At 40.6% G+C, this 12,918-nt stretch overlaps 3 protein-coding genes across 4 annotated transcripts; all 3 read right to left on the minus strand.

Annotated features, from left to right (window-relative positions):
- Positions 1–671: 671 nt before the first annotated feature.
- LOC119883984 (pleckstrin homology domain-containing family F member 1-like) lies at positions 672–2,356 on the minus strand. The gene is made up of 2 exons (XM_038694480.1): positions 2,073–2,356; positions 672–1,665 (listed from the first exon to the last, which is right to left on the minus strand). The coding sequence occupies exons 1-2, from the start codon at positions 2,317–2,319 to the stop codon at positions 1,061–1,063; spliced, it is 852 nt and encodes a 283-aa protein (XP_038550408.1). The 5' UTR covers positions 2,320–2,356; the 3' UTR covers positions 672–1,060.
- A 2,878-nt stretch (positions 2,357–5,234) lies between these two features.
- LOC119884018 (bone gamma-carboxyglutamate (gla) protein) lies at positions 5,235–6,807 on the minus strand. Its single transcript, XM_038694496.1, has 4 exons — positions 6,630–6,807; positions 6,360–6,398; positions 5,905–5,989; positions 5,235–5,696 (listed from the first exon to the last, which is right to left on the minus strand). Exons 1-4 carry the CDS (start codon positions 6,685–6,687, stop codon positions 5,594–5,596), a joined length of 285 nt encoding a protein of 94 aa, XP_038550424.1. The 5' UTR covers positions 6,688–6,807; the 3' UTR covers positions 5,235–5,593.
- Positions 6,808–9,467: 2,660 nt separating this feature from the next.
- LOC119883997 (matrix Gla protein) lies at positions 9,468–12,489 on the minus strand. Of its 2 annotated transcripts, none has more exons than XM_038694487.1 (5): positions 12,366–12,489; positions 10,871–10,955; positions 10,714–10,743; positions 10,396–10,501; positions 9,468–10,052 (listed from the first exon to the last, which is right to left on the minus strand). In XM_038694487.1, the coding sequence occupies exons 2-5, from the start codon at positions 10,929–10,931 to the stop codon at positions 9,893–9,895; spliced, it is 357 nt and encodes a 118-aa protein (XP_038550415.1). In that variant the 5' UTR covers positions 10,932–10,955; positions 12,366–12,489; the 3' UTR covers positions 9,468–9,892. The 2 variants fall into 2 exon arrangements, with proteins under 2 accessions (XP_038550415.1, XP_038550417.1); XM_038694489.1 differs by having other exon boundaries at positions 10,871–10,958; positions 12,366–12,462.
- Positions 12,490–12,918: the final 429 nt, after the last annotated feature.

Here is a 12,918-nt window from a genome sequence, read left to right on the forward strand (position 1 = left end):
GTGGTTGAAGTCAACCACAAAAAGTGCTTTGTTTTGCCACTGACAGGCTCAGACTTTTATATGAAGAGTCTAACAACATCATGGACGGGATCTCTTACAACAAATTATTGTTGAATTTATATATTTTTCTCTAACTGATTCATGTGGTTATTGTGAGGGACTCTTTCTTAGTGTGCCCTTAGTGGGCGTAATCTGGGTTTCAAGTGAGGAATGGGTCATGTACATGCCACACTCGGGGTCACTTGCAGATCTAGAAGTAGAACGACCTCTTTCTCTCTGTCAGTAAATGATGACAGCTGTGCAGATAGTAACATTTCATACATTGGAACCAAGGGCAGGAGATATGGTGTGATTGGTGTGCTTCTTGAATGTCTCCACTTTGAATGTTATTCATGTGACTTTCATCTGCCTTGTGACTTAGGTAAAGCACTTGACCAACATCCAGGTGGATGTTTACACATCACAGTAAAGAATGACCTTGACTAACTCACAAGAATTTATATTACAGTCCTTTCTTTCATAATCATTTTTATAATCATAATTATTTAATATTGAACACTTTGGAGCTCCATGACAAAAAATCCCAACTGAGATTTTAATTTGAGGAAGAAAAATTCAGAATCATGACAGAAAAAGTACATCTAACGTGACTCTCAATACACAAACACGAATCCTTTTGTTTTCTGTGTGATTTATTGTTCATGGATAATTCCAAAGCAAAATGAAAGAGCAGATATAATGTGCAAATGTCTTTTCACATTTAAACAGCGACTGGCGCATACATATTAGATTACAGTTATACTGAGGCCTGTTCTTCTCAACATCCTCTGACATCAAATAACAACACACTTCACAGCAGATGAACCAAATACATTGTAAAAAAGTGCAGTAATGACAGCAGTAAATATGTACAAATACAAATCTAACGTGATTCTAGTGCGAATAATTGGATCAGTTTTGTCTCATCTCAATCCTTTCAAAAGTCCAACACTGTGGTAACACAAGTCATTGTTATGGTTCTTAATGATGGTGAACATGTAGCAGATGTGGTTATGTTTCACTAGAGCTGCAGACTTATTGGTCTTGGGTAAACATAGGTGCCCATCTGTCCCCAGGTGCCCATCCGGGAGTCCAGCCAGCTGCTGCAAGCGTAGTTCTGAATCATGTCCTCTCCCTCATCTCTCTCCTCTTCATCGCTGGATGCTGCCACCTCGTCCTCATCTGAACTAGTCTTTCCAGAGCTGTCTCCCCTCAGGCGAGATTTCTCATCGTCCTCATTCCTTGTGTGGCAGAGACTGCAGACCCTCAACTTCTTAGTTGGGTGAATGTGGCTTATCACTGCTCGCTGCTTGGAGCACGAATTGCAGACCAAAAAGCCACATTTCCGGCAGTGGTGTCGACGATTGGTCGCAGAGAACTTGTTGAAGCAGCGCATGCATTTGAAGGAGGCCTGGTCTGGGATCCAGGAAACAGCAAATGTTGTTGAACCAGTTTGCTGGCTGCCGCCTTGCAGCAGGCTGGACCGGCAGTCTTCAATGTGCTCAATCCAGGCCCGCTTCTCCTCATATGAAGGGGCGGACACAAAAAAAGACTTGCATGGTGTACGGATCAGCCACTGGTTCTTCAATACCATACCGTCCTCCATGTCCTCCAGCTGGATGTCCTCTGAAATGACAGTGAAGATGGCATATTGATACAAACGCAAAAAAAAACATATGGATTCTATGTTATGGTCAACAGGCTTGTCCACCAAGATACATTTCTGTTTTTCTACCTGTGATTCATGTCATGAACAATGTTAATAACGTCCCATTTCTGCACTGCAAGATAGTCTAATCCGTTATTGGATTCAACTGATAGACATTTATTTTATTGGCTGGGGTTTTGAGATATCCGCCTACATAAGTAACTACTGCAGCTGCATCAGTGTTGCGAAGGTGAACTGAATTTTGTGGTGTTAAAAAAGCATTATATTTAAAAAACTTTGTCCTGGTTTTTCAGGAGAACCTATTTTTTTGTGTCATTGTGCAGCATTCTGATTAGCAGGAATAAACTAGGTTATAGTTGCTCACCTAGAGGGATGATCTTCTGATTTTTGTACCAGCGGCGGTTCAGAAGGATGCTTCCGTACACCAGCACATCGTTGAAGAGAAAGAACATCTTAGGTTGGGGCTTCCGACGGCCCTGCTTCATCAGACGGCCCTGTCCCATCAGAATCCGACCTTGCTTGGTTAGAGACCTCCCTGATGCACCAAATGATTTCTCCACTGCTTGGATACGCTCCCGGTTCTCCCTATCAAATGTTAACAACTCCATCATGGTGACCTACTATCTGTTGTAGCACTGTTATCGCAAATGAACAATGTGACAGCTGGCTCCAGGAGTTCAGCTTTAAGATTTCTTGCATGATGACGCAGTGGGACTTTCCAAATTTAGATTGAAAACAAACAGGTTCTACAAGGAGTAAAAGAGAGGGAGAGGTGTGCGGCAGGGTGTTGAAGCACATTTAGAATTTATTTATTCAAGATATACCCGGTATTACCAAAAGTTTTGGGTCACCTACTTTACATGCACATGAAGGTTAATGACATCCCATTCTTAATGTGTAGGGTTTAATATGGAATTGGCCCACCCTTTGCAGCTATAACAGCTTCAACTGTTCTGGGAAGGCTGTCCACAAGGTTTAGCAGTGTGTTTATGGGAATTTTTGACCATTCTTCTAGAAGCGCATTTGTGAGGTCAGGCACAGATGTTGGGCAAGAAGGCCTGGCTCACAGTCTCCGCTCTAGTTCCTTTCACTGGAACCAAGGGACCAAGCCCAACCCCTGAAAAAACAACCCCACACCATAATACTTGGTGATGTAAGGCTTGGATGCAGCTGCTCGGCCATGGAAACCCATTCCTTGAAGTTCTCTACAAACTTTTCTTGAGCTAATCCGAAGGCCACACAACGTTTGGAGATCTGTAGCTCTGCAGAAAGTTGGCCTCAGCATGTGCTTTGTGATTTTATGTGGCCTACTACTTTGTGGCTGAGTTTGTGTTGTTCCACTTTGTTATAAAAACCACTAACAGTTGACCGTGGAACATTTAGTAGTGAGGAAGTTTCACGAATGAAGTTATTGCACAGGTGGCAACCTATGACAGTCCCACTCTTGAATTTACTGAGCTCCTGAGAGCGACCCATTCTTTCACAAATGTTTGTAGAAGCAGTCTGCATGCCTAGGTGCTTGATTTTAAACACCTGTGGCCATGGAAGTGATTGAAACACCTGAATTCAATGATTTGTACTGCGTGTGAAAGTTTTTCAGCAGAAGGCACTTGTAGCCTACAGCTAAATAGACAGCCAGTCTTCTGTCCCACTGCTTCAGCTGCAAAACCATGACTAACAGATGAACTGGTACTGAGTATAGTAAGGAGAAGGATGTGGGCTAGTGCTCCATATATGAGCGTTGGAAAGTACCAGCGACAGGCTCCCTGGACCTTAAGTATGTCACGTGTCTGGTTAACGTTGTGAAATGTTGCTTCAAACAAAACTACTTGGCTGGGTTTAGGAACAGATTGTGTTTTGGGTTGAAATAAGTATGTTATGTGACGTATATTTAACTTAAAGCTGCAGTCAGTAACCACTGAACATACAATGCAAAACCTTCATCGTCTCTCTCTATGTTGCTTGTATCAGTTTTAGTTTTGTAGCTGCAACATTTCACAGCGTTAACCAGACACGTGACGTACTTAAGGTCCAGGGAGATGTCGCTGGTACTTTCCAACGCTCATATATGGAATTTTAGGAGTCATTGGCAATCAACCGATTCTGTTGTTTATGATTGAGAACCTGTTGGCTTAGAGAATGTGTCGGAAAAGTCACGCCCCGTAGAAAAACTGTAATCCTGAGGCTTCCTGATCAGCTAGAAACACCCTGGTAGTTACGGTAATCATGGCAGGCATTATGCCAATGTGAAACTAAGGCAAAGAACTAAAACGCAGGACTAAGAACTAAGATAAGAGACAAGACAGAAACTTAAACATGCGAATGAACAAAAGACTAAATTAAGCTACAAAACCGTAAACATGACATGATCAAAAGAAGCTTACAGAACACAAAACTAAACCTATAAAAACAGACTCAACAGGAAAAACATCAGCACACAACCAAATCCTAACAGTAAGATGCACTATTTATTTGTAGTTAAAAAAGATTTGTCAGTGATTCATGAATTCATGAGTTTTGTTGTTTTTTTCTGTAATTTTACAATCAAGGATATCTTTATTATTCCTGATGGGCCATTCATTTTACAGACCACATATCCATCAGACAAACAATACACTTTGTAGTATTGTTTGTCAAATGAAAAAGCACCTGGACCCCATCGAATGTACGCTGGCGCTGATAGCCTTCGAACACTTAACAACCTAAAGGAAGAAGACACAGATGAGATGAGTTTATTCAGACAGCATTTTGCTCAATCAAATACCACCATCTTGTGGTTAAAAAAGCCAGTTTAATTTCCAGCAAATCAAATAAAAAAGATCAAAGTTAAACGCCAGCTCTTCATCCAGTCCATGTGGCAAAAGTGTGCTTCATTTCTATACCCAAAATGCTTTCCTTTGTAAAAGCAATAGATCAAGAGGAAGTTAGATCTTGTCTCCTACTTTTATTTTCTGAAATATGTTTTATCAAATGTCTCTTTGTCTCCCCCACATACATTAACCCACATGGACATTTTAGCGTGTAACCAACATTACATTAAAGCTCTGTCCTGAATGGGTATGCCTTTGTGCAGGTTGTGTTATTGCAGCAAGCACAGGAATAACAAGGAGAATTCAGGTAATCATTGACTTTACAATGACCAGAATGTCTTTTTGCCTCTGTTAAATGAAAAAAGGTCGACTGAACAAATCTTCAGTTTTTCCACCTGAACTCAAAGTATACCAATGTTTTAATATTGTGGATTTCATTCAGACTGTTCTGCTTTCTGTTTGAAACATTTCTTTGAGAGCCAGTGATTTTATCAGAGGCGCAAATTGTAGTACTGTTTGAAAATGTATACAAACATTCTGGACTGGATCTGAATTATATGAATGGTGGTGTTTTAAAAGACCATAGTTGTTTGTATGACACAATGATAAACTAAACTATTTCATTAATTGGAGGGTTGACATCACTAGATGTCACAGTAGTTCATTTATCCAGAATCCCAGAGGAGGCCTTACAAACGAGGACACACACAGAAGAGTTGTTTTTATTTGTATTTATTTTCATCACACTACTTTATAGGCTAACAGAAATTATAGAATTATAGTGCCAATTCTGTGGGTCTGTGCAGGATGGAAAAACAAATTCACAAGCAGATATTGTTCCTCTTGCTCCACTCTCACACATCTGCTTGCATTTTTAATCTCTCACTTTTTAATTTGAGTAACAACTGTTGCATACTGGCGCACTTTTGGAAACGATATCTCATGCTTTTTAGCTTAACTGCAAGGGGGTGGGGGGGGTCTTTTTTTGAATTAAATTCAAAAAAATGTAATTCTTTTGAATTAAATAAAAAAAAAGACAGTTGTGATGAGTAATCAGCTGTTGTGGGTTTGGCTACTAATAGGGGATTGGTCCGTAGTAGGCTGTGTAGGCGGCGATGATTCCCTGTGTGTCCATCATGTCCTCACAAGCCAGGTTGGCCTCACACACTTCTCTCAGACTGGAATGGAAAGGGGGGGGGGGGGGGGGTGATCACAGAGAGGATAAATGTTAGTCAGGATATTTCAGATGGCAATGCTTCAAATCATGCAAAATCTAATCTTTGACACTATTAGAACTATCAGTGGACTGTGTTCGATGTAAGACTCTGTATATGCTTCTGGATTGGATGCTGATATGTGAGTGTGCTTCTTAGATGTGTAAAATACCTCTCCAGCTGGGTCAGGGTTAACTCTCCAGCGGCTCTCTTCTGCCTCACCACTGTGGAGGCCTGCTCCCTCTCCACAAACAAACCTGCACATCATTCACATTTAATATCAATTTATTTAATTATTTATTCAAATCAAGCTAAGTTAATTGCATTTGGAAGATTTAGCTTATACGTAGCAACAACACCGAGAATTGTTGCGTTAAAGTCCAGATGTTGCTGATTAAAAATGTATTACTATTGAATTTCTGCAGGGTGAGGATGAGTGCAATATATGTTCAAACTCTCTATTATCAGTTGAACTTCATTGAGTTATTATTTTATGTAGGCAGCACCTGACGTTTTCTAGCCAAACTGTGGCAATCATCTCGTTCACTATTGATCTTGGAGTCAAACTGACTAAAATGTTATATATTAATATAACATTGAAAATACAGTCAAAAACCAGGATCGTACCCTCCTGAGCAGGGTTGTCAATGGCAGGCTGGGAGCCATCTGTCAAACATGAGAGAGAAAAATATAAATAAAAATGATAATTATTTTATTTCATTCTTTTATTTTCAAGTGATTCCTTTTAATAAAAGCAACCCTCTGTCTTTACTGAAGTCACATCTTTAGTAGTAGAATGAGCTTTTAAATGCATATGCAGAGGAACTTCTACTTGAAATAATATAATACAATAGTTTAAACAAAGAGCTTTTCTAACATGAACTGTGTTGCTCTTACCTGAAGTCAGACAGATGGCTGCCAGGGAGCAGAGAACCAGGATAGCCAAAGTCTTCATCTTTCAGCTTCTTTCTTTCTTTCTTTCTTTCTTTCTGCAGTATCAGGCAGCAAGTAGGACCGGAGAGGTCAACAGCTCTGTCACTCTTCTTGCTTGTTCTTTCTTTCTTTCTCTTACACACATATATACATAAATACACACTCGCTTTATAGATGCGGCCCTCACTATGACATGGGTATATGATTGGTTAGGGAATCATGTATCACACACCCACACAGATCCAGAGATACACACCTCCACAAAAAAACGTGTATACAAAAGGACGCTTTATATATTTTATGTTGGCATAAATACATATGTGCACTCAGTCACTCACACACACACACAGATAATGTGGAGTCTGCTTCCAAAAGGTGGGGCATTTTTTTAAAGCATAAGTGAGGAGAAAACAAATGTAGACAGCCACAAAACATCAGCCACTGGAAATGGCTTTCACTTGTTGTTTTACACCTCGTTTTGGTCATTTTCGGTGCTGCTGAGAAACCAGATTGTCCTTGTGAATTATCGCTTGCATGTGCATCTCAGTTTCTTCTTCTACATCTTGAAATTGAAAACTAATAAAGAGAATGCACTGCATCCTTAAACACTAAAAAGGCATAGAATGATGTAATTTAGCTGCAGATTAAAGTCACCAGACTACTTACTGTCAGATTTAGTGATAATAATAAAAAGTTCAATGAAATCTTACTTATGCAGTGCCAGCTGGCAGCCTGGAGAGGTTAGAGTTTTATGGCGCACCTACACACATTTGCATGTAGGTCACTAAGTGTGAGCAGCGATGTAATACAAACTGAAACAGAGGCTCAACCGTTCCACATTATGGGACATGATTTTAATTTGAGGGCTCTCTCTTTTATTACAAACCGCAGTGATTTCCTACATAAAGAAAGCAAAATTTAGAAACAAAGCCAGTGTGTTTGAAGATTTGCAAAAGGGCAATTTGAAATGTGGAAAGATATTTTTACCTCAACAACTGGGTGGTTTGCCAATAAAGTGGCAGAAATCCCCATACAGTAGAGTGCAACAACTCACCACTAGAAGGGTGTTTTTGTAATACTTTCATTTGTATTTTATTGCTTTATTAGAAAGGTTGATGCTGAATTACATTATCTTATGCACTGCTACTACTATTCAGCACATTAGTACATTCCAAGAACAAATCCTTTGAACTTCCTTAATTTACAAGATGGGTGGTTATGGATAAGACACATGTCTTTGGTGTGAGAGACCAGGGTTCAATTCCCCACTATGACCCATCCACCATTGTGTCCCTGAGCAAGACACTTAACCCCTAGTTCTAGTTGCTCCAGACATCTATAGCAATTGTAAGTTGCTTTGGATAAAAGCATCAGCTAAATAAATAAATGTAACGAAAATTTCCTTTTCTCTCCTGCTTCTCATATTGCTTTTTTTGACTGGACATTTAGATTTTGGACTGGTCTGGACAGTCTTATACAGGGTGTAATTTTACTGTCTGGGTCAAGGCTGGTGCCTTGTCTCGTTTCAGGGACAAACTTCAAGGATTCAACCTCAGAACAACTGTAATTGTGCACATTTGTGGCCTCTTGGCAACACAACGAAGTAAAACAAACATCCAATATGACTGTGTTTTTAGGACTGTGCCATGCTGATATCTACTGTGTGCTGACCAGCCTTTGTTTGTATGACTGTATGAAGCAGCAGTGAGGACACTGATACACAGATTTGTGGTGCATTGCACAGATTCCTTTGGAGATTACAAGAAACCGGTTTTCGACAAACATATTGAAATCTGCAGTTCTGGTGTCCTTGTTTGGACATTGGCTTGCCCCAACAAGCCAGTGGTAAATAGTGACTAAATACATTTACTACAGTACTATACTTAAGTGCTGTGTTGAGGTACCTTTATGCTATTTTCAGAGGTAAATATTGTACTTTTAACCCTGTTACATGTATTTGATAAATATAGTTTCCAATTACTTTGCAGAATAGATTGCCCCTTGTCAAATTTCAGGTGTCTACGAGTTGTTAGCAGTTCGACCAACACTTCCCCACTAAACTGGTTTCACTTCAATAACTGACTGACTCTCAAAGAAGTTAAAGTATCCAATATTTTGGGAAAAAAGCAACGCCTATTTATGGATAAAAATAAATGTTTTTTTCTTTCCATTAATCATCTCATGTGGTGGCGATGGTACAGTGGATAAGACACATGCCTTTGGAGTCAGAGACTGGGATTTGAGTCCCACTGCGACACATCTGCCTGAGTTAGACATGTAACCCCTAGTTGCTTTAGAGACATACGACCTCTGAAATATAAAGTAATTGTAAGTTGCTTTGGATAAAAGTGTCAGCTAAATGAAATGAAACGTAATGTAATGTAATGTGACATCATGGCCATCAGATTTATCTTGTAACCCTTTTGAGGGGCCCGATGCTGAGGTTGAGAACCACTGGACCAAACTAGCTAATAGTATATAAAGCAGAAAAAACTGCAAACCTCTTGACCTGCTGCTTATGCATTGATGCACTGATCACTATTACAAATCTAATAATTTACAACTTAAAATCAAATTTCTGAATGACATCACTTAAATATTTTCCTTGGCTGCTATTCTTGGTCAAGCCTTCAAAACATATGTAGCTGTAAACTTAGCCATTTTATGTTGAGGAGTCACACAAATAGAATTAGTTACTATCATTTTAACATCTGCGTTGCATTGAAAACATTGGCCCTGAGTACCAAATGTTTTCACACACTCATGTGGCAACCAAATGGCATAAACAGGATTAAGACAAAACCCAGTAAAGGGAAATTTATTTATTTTTTTCAAAGCAGGGGAAGTAATCACTGACAGCAGTGCTGGCCTGGATACAGAAGTGGGTAATGTAAGAAACGGTTAGTGGATAGTGAGCGCAACACTTCATTCAATCATGAAGCTTGAAATATGAAGCTCATAAATGCTGGGAAGGTGTGATAATAGTGGATAAAAGGTATCCTGAGATTACACAAGAGATGCGCCAAGAATTTCTATACGTGTATAATGATGGGTTTCTGTAACATCTGAGCCACTCTGTGTTTACAAAATGTGTTTTCTTCTAGGACTATGAAGAGACCACAAAAACAACTAGCCTACATAAATTATATAAAAGTCGTGATATATGGAATGAAGGAACACGCATTCATTTCCAGGCGATAATGATATCTGACAGAGAGAGATACTTTTCAGTATCGACGAGTCACAGCTGGTCTCTGCTGGGGTTGGTTTCTGGATCCGAAGTATCTCTGGTAGGCCTGCTGAAAGCCGTAGCGATAGGCGTATGAGCGGCAAGGAGAGTAGTCCTCACAGGTCTCGGCATGCCTCTCCGCTGGAGACTTTACTGTCCTGGATAGGGTGGGAGGGGAGGGAAGGGGGGGCAGATATACAAAAGCAGACAGAGACAGTTAGAGGGAAGAAGAACTGTAATCAGAAACAGATACACAACCGCCAGTGGCTTGTGTCTTTGTCTTGGTGCATTTCTTCCCAAAACTTTGCATTCGAGCATTTATCTTGAGCTTCAGGCTCTGTGTGTTTGTGCCAGTAGATGTTTTAAGCATATGTAGATGTTTAATGGTCTAATTAAGTCTTTTTTTTCTTGCCTGTATCTGTGGGAATGTGGTTTTACATATGTGCAAGACAAAGGAAGAGATACATGCTTTGTGTGCATGTCTCTGGTTGTTTGTTTTACCTCATAAAGTTATAGGAGTTGTAGCCATTCCTTCTGGGTGGGCTGTGTCCGTTGCCCCTCTGTGGCGTCATGAATGTGTTGGCTTGGTTTCGGTGCACAAACAAATCTGGAACCACAAAATTTTACTAGACAAAAATCCTTATTTTGATCAGGTCAGGTTTGCCCTTCATGTAACTAATCAGGGCCAGGTGAAATAAAGGGTGGGGTTAGTGAAGGGTAAAATGAGGATTAAGTACATGATACTGTGCGACAGGCTGCGTCATCAAAGTTAGAATTGCATGCATGTTTTTCCATGAACGAGAGACAACATTTAATCACCTTCAATGGATTCTGAGCTTTCATGAGAGTCTACGGGAAAAACATGGAATCGGGTTAATCATAAATGATGAATCACTGTCTAAATTGGATATTTAACACTTCATAAATAATGATTGCTGAACATTAGAAAAGTGAGGATGTCGGGGAGGATCTGTACCATAGCAGACGCAGAGAGAGGCTGCCGCACAGAGTGCCAGAAACTGAAGAAGGCTCCTCATCCTGGGGCTTGTTTATCTGCCTGTCTGCTGGAAAAGAGGAGAAAGGTGTTTCAGTGAGTCACGTCAGCAGCCAAGTAATAGTTAGATGAAGAGAAAGAGAAACAGAAAAAGAGAGAGAGAAAAAGTGAGAGAGAAAAAGTGTCCCAGATTTGAGGGTAAAACAGGAAAGAACCACAAGCAGGGAGAGATGCCAGAAAGGGGCACAACTTCTAAATCTGTTTCCTGAGGTTTTGTGCACAGCCAGTCACATAAACTGCTGGTGTAAGCTATCCTGTGGACGTACATCTGTACATACTGGCATGTTGCAGCAGAATTTCCACATGGGACAAACATAAACCTAAGTTGTATATATTCATAAGACCAGACTGAAGATCTACACTAAGATAAACAAGTATCCAGAGTTTTCTTAAATGCAATGGACTGGAGTCCGCACCAAACCACAAACGCCATTCAGTGGCTGGAACCTCAGTTTTGGGGAACAACCATAAGAGAGTAGCTGTGGCTGAGAATAGCTGTCTAACTGCCAAATTATTACTAACAAATAGGAGATGTGTGGTCATTATAAAGATGCAGGTATTGTCTGTGGATCTACACACACACACACACACACACACACACACACACACACACACACACATTTATTTCATAAATGCATACAGCACATGGACACAAAAAATGCACTCAGTCACATGGTACGGTAAGACACCTGTACAAACAGCTGTAAAAACAGCAATACCAGATGTCTATAACACTCCAACACGCACGCACACACACTCACACACAGTGTATTTGCATGCCTGCAATGCAGAAAAGCTTTCATCCCCGTCTTCTGTTTGTGGTATTTGGACAGGATTCTGTTTTTTTCACCGTCAATAGCAGCTTTCATTACACATTAACACACACACATCAGCCCCTCACGTATATCTTGGCTTCATCCGAACCCAGACTCACAGTGTACAGAACAGCAAGCCTGGGGCCCGGAGATCAAAAAGCAACTTCCAAAGACTGGCAAGGACATATAGATGAGTGTGTCTCTGTGTGTGAGTATGTGTGTCAGGTGCTGACAAGAGTGTCTACAGAGTTTTATGCCTGTCTGAGTCTTAGCAGGGGTCCTGGCGGGTTCATATTCCCTGCAGGCAGAATGTGCCCACCTCACTGGAAAAAGCCACAGGCATGATGCTAGACTCACACCGAGCCAGCCTGAGTCTACATATTAAGTTCTCTTTACACAAACAGTAGTTCTGTAGGCCTAACTGTACCATGAGGAGGGCACTTTGCAGCATTATATTGAAAACAATATAAAAACACATCTCTAGGTCCTCAGCTCAGAAATAAAAGTAGTAATTTTGCCTAACTTTTGTTTGTTTAAAAGATATAAACTACTTAGTTCTCACCTGCCATCAGTTTTAAGATTATTTGCTTTAATGTACTTACCGTCAGAAGAGTTGGAAATATATCTCTGTGTATTTTCTCCAAAGGAATATTTGCTAATTCCTCACAGCAAGGCTTTTATACTCACCTCTCTTCCCCCCACCCCTTCATTTCTACCCACCAACTTCCCCCCTCCCCCCTCCACCTCCCCTTAGCCCTCATCCTCTTTCTCCTCCCTTCTCACACTATCAGCCCTCTTTTCCATCATTTAATCAGACGGGGTTATTAGCTCACTCTCTCCCCAACTCCCACGCCTTCCCCGAGAAATACAGTGGGTGAGGGAAAGGCAAAGATGAGAAAAACAAGCAAGGGGTAAACAGAGAGACAGAGGGGAGGGTGAGGGAAGGCTGGCACAGGAACGTCCAACCCGCGTATTAGCAGGTACATGATAATATTCACTGCTGTTTGCCAGCATGGCAGCATGATATGAAAAGACCATCCACCATACAGACAGAACATGTACATGTACAGCAATACTTGGTTGGTATTTTGTTGTTTCAGAGAGCAGGCTACACTGACTATTATTTAAAGGGAAAACTGCCCCTTTAACTTTCAG

This window comes from Micropterus salmoides, unplaced genomic scaffold, assembly GCF_014851395.1.
Source record: "Micropterus salmoides isolate LMB-PRFRI ecotype aquatic unplaced genomic scaffold, ASM1485139v1 Ms_hic_scaffold_10, whole genome shotgun sequence".
Classification (NCBI taxonomy): domain Eukaryota; kingdom Metazoa; phylum Chordata; class Actinopteri; order Centrarchiformes; family Centrarchidae; genus Micropterus; species Micropterus salmoides.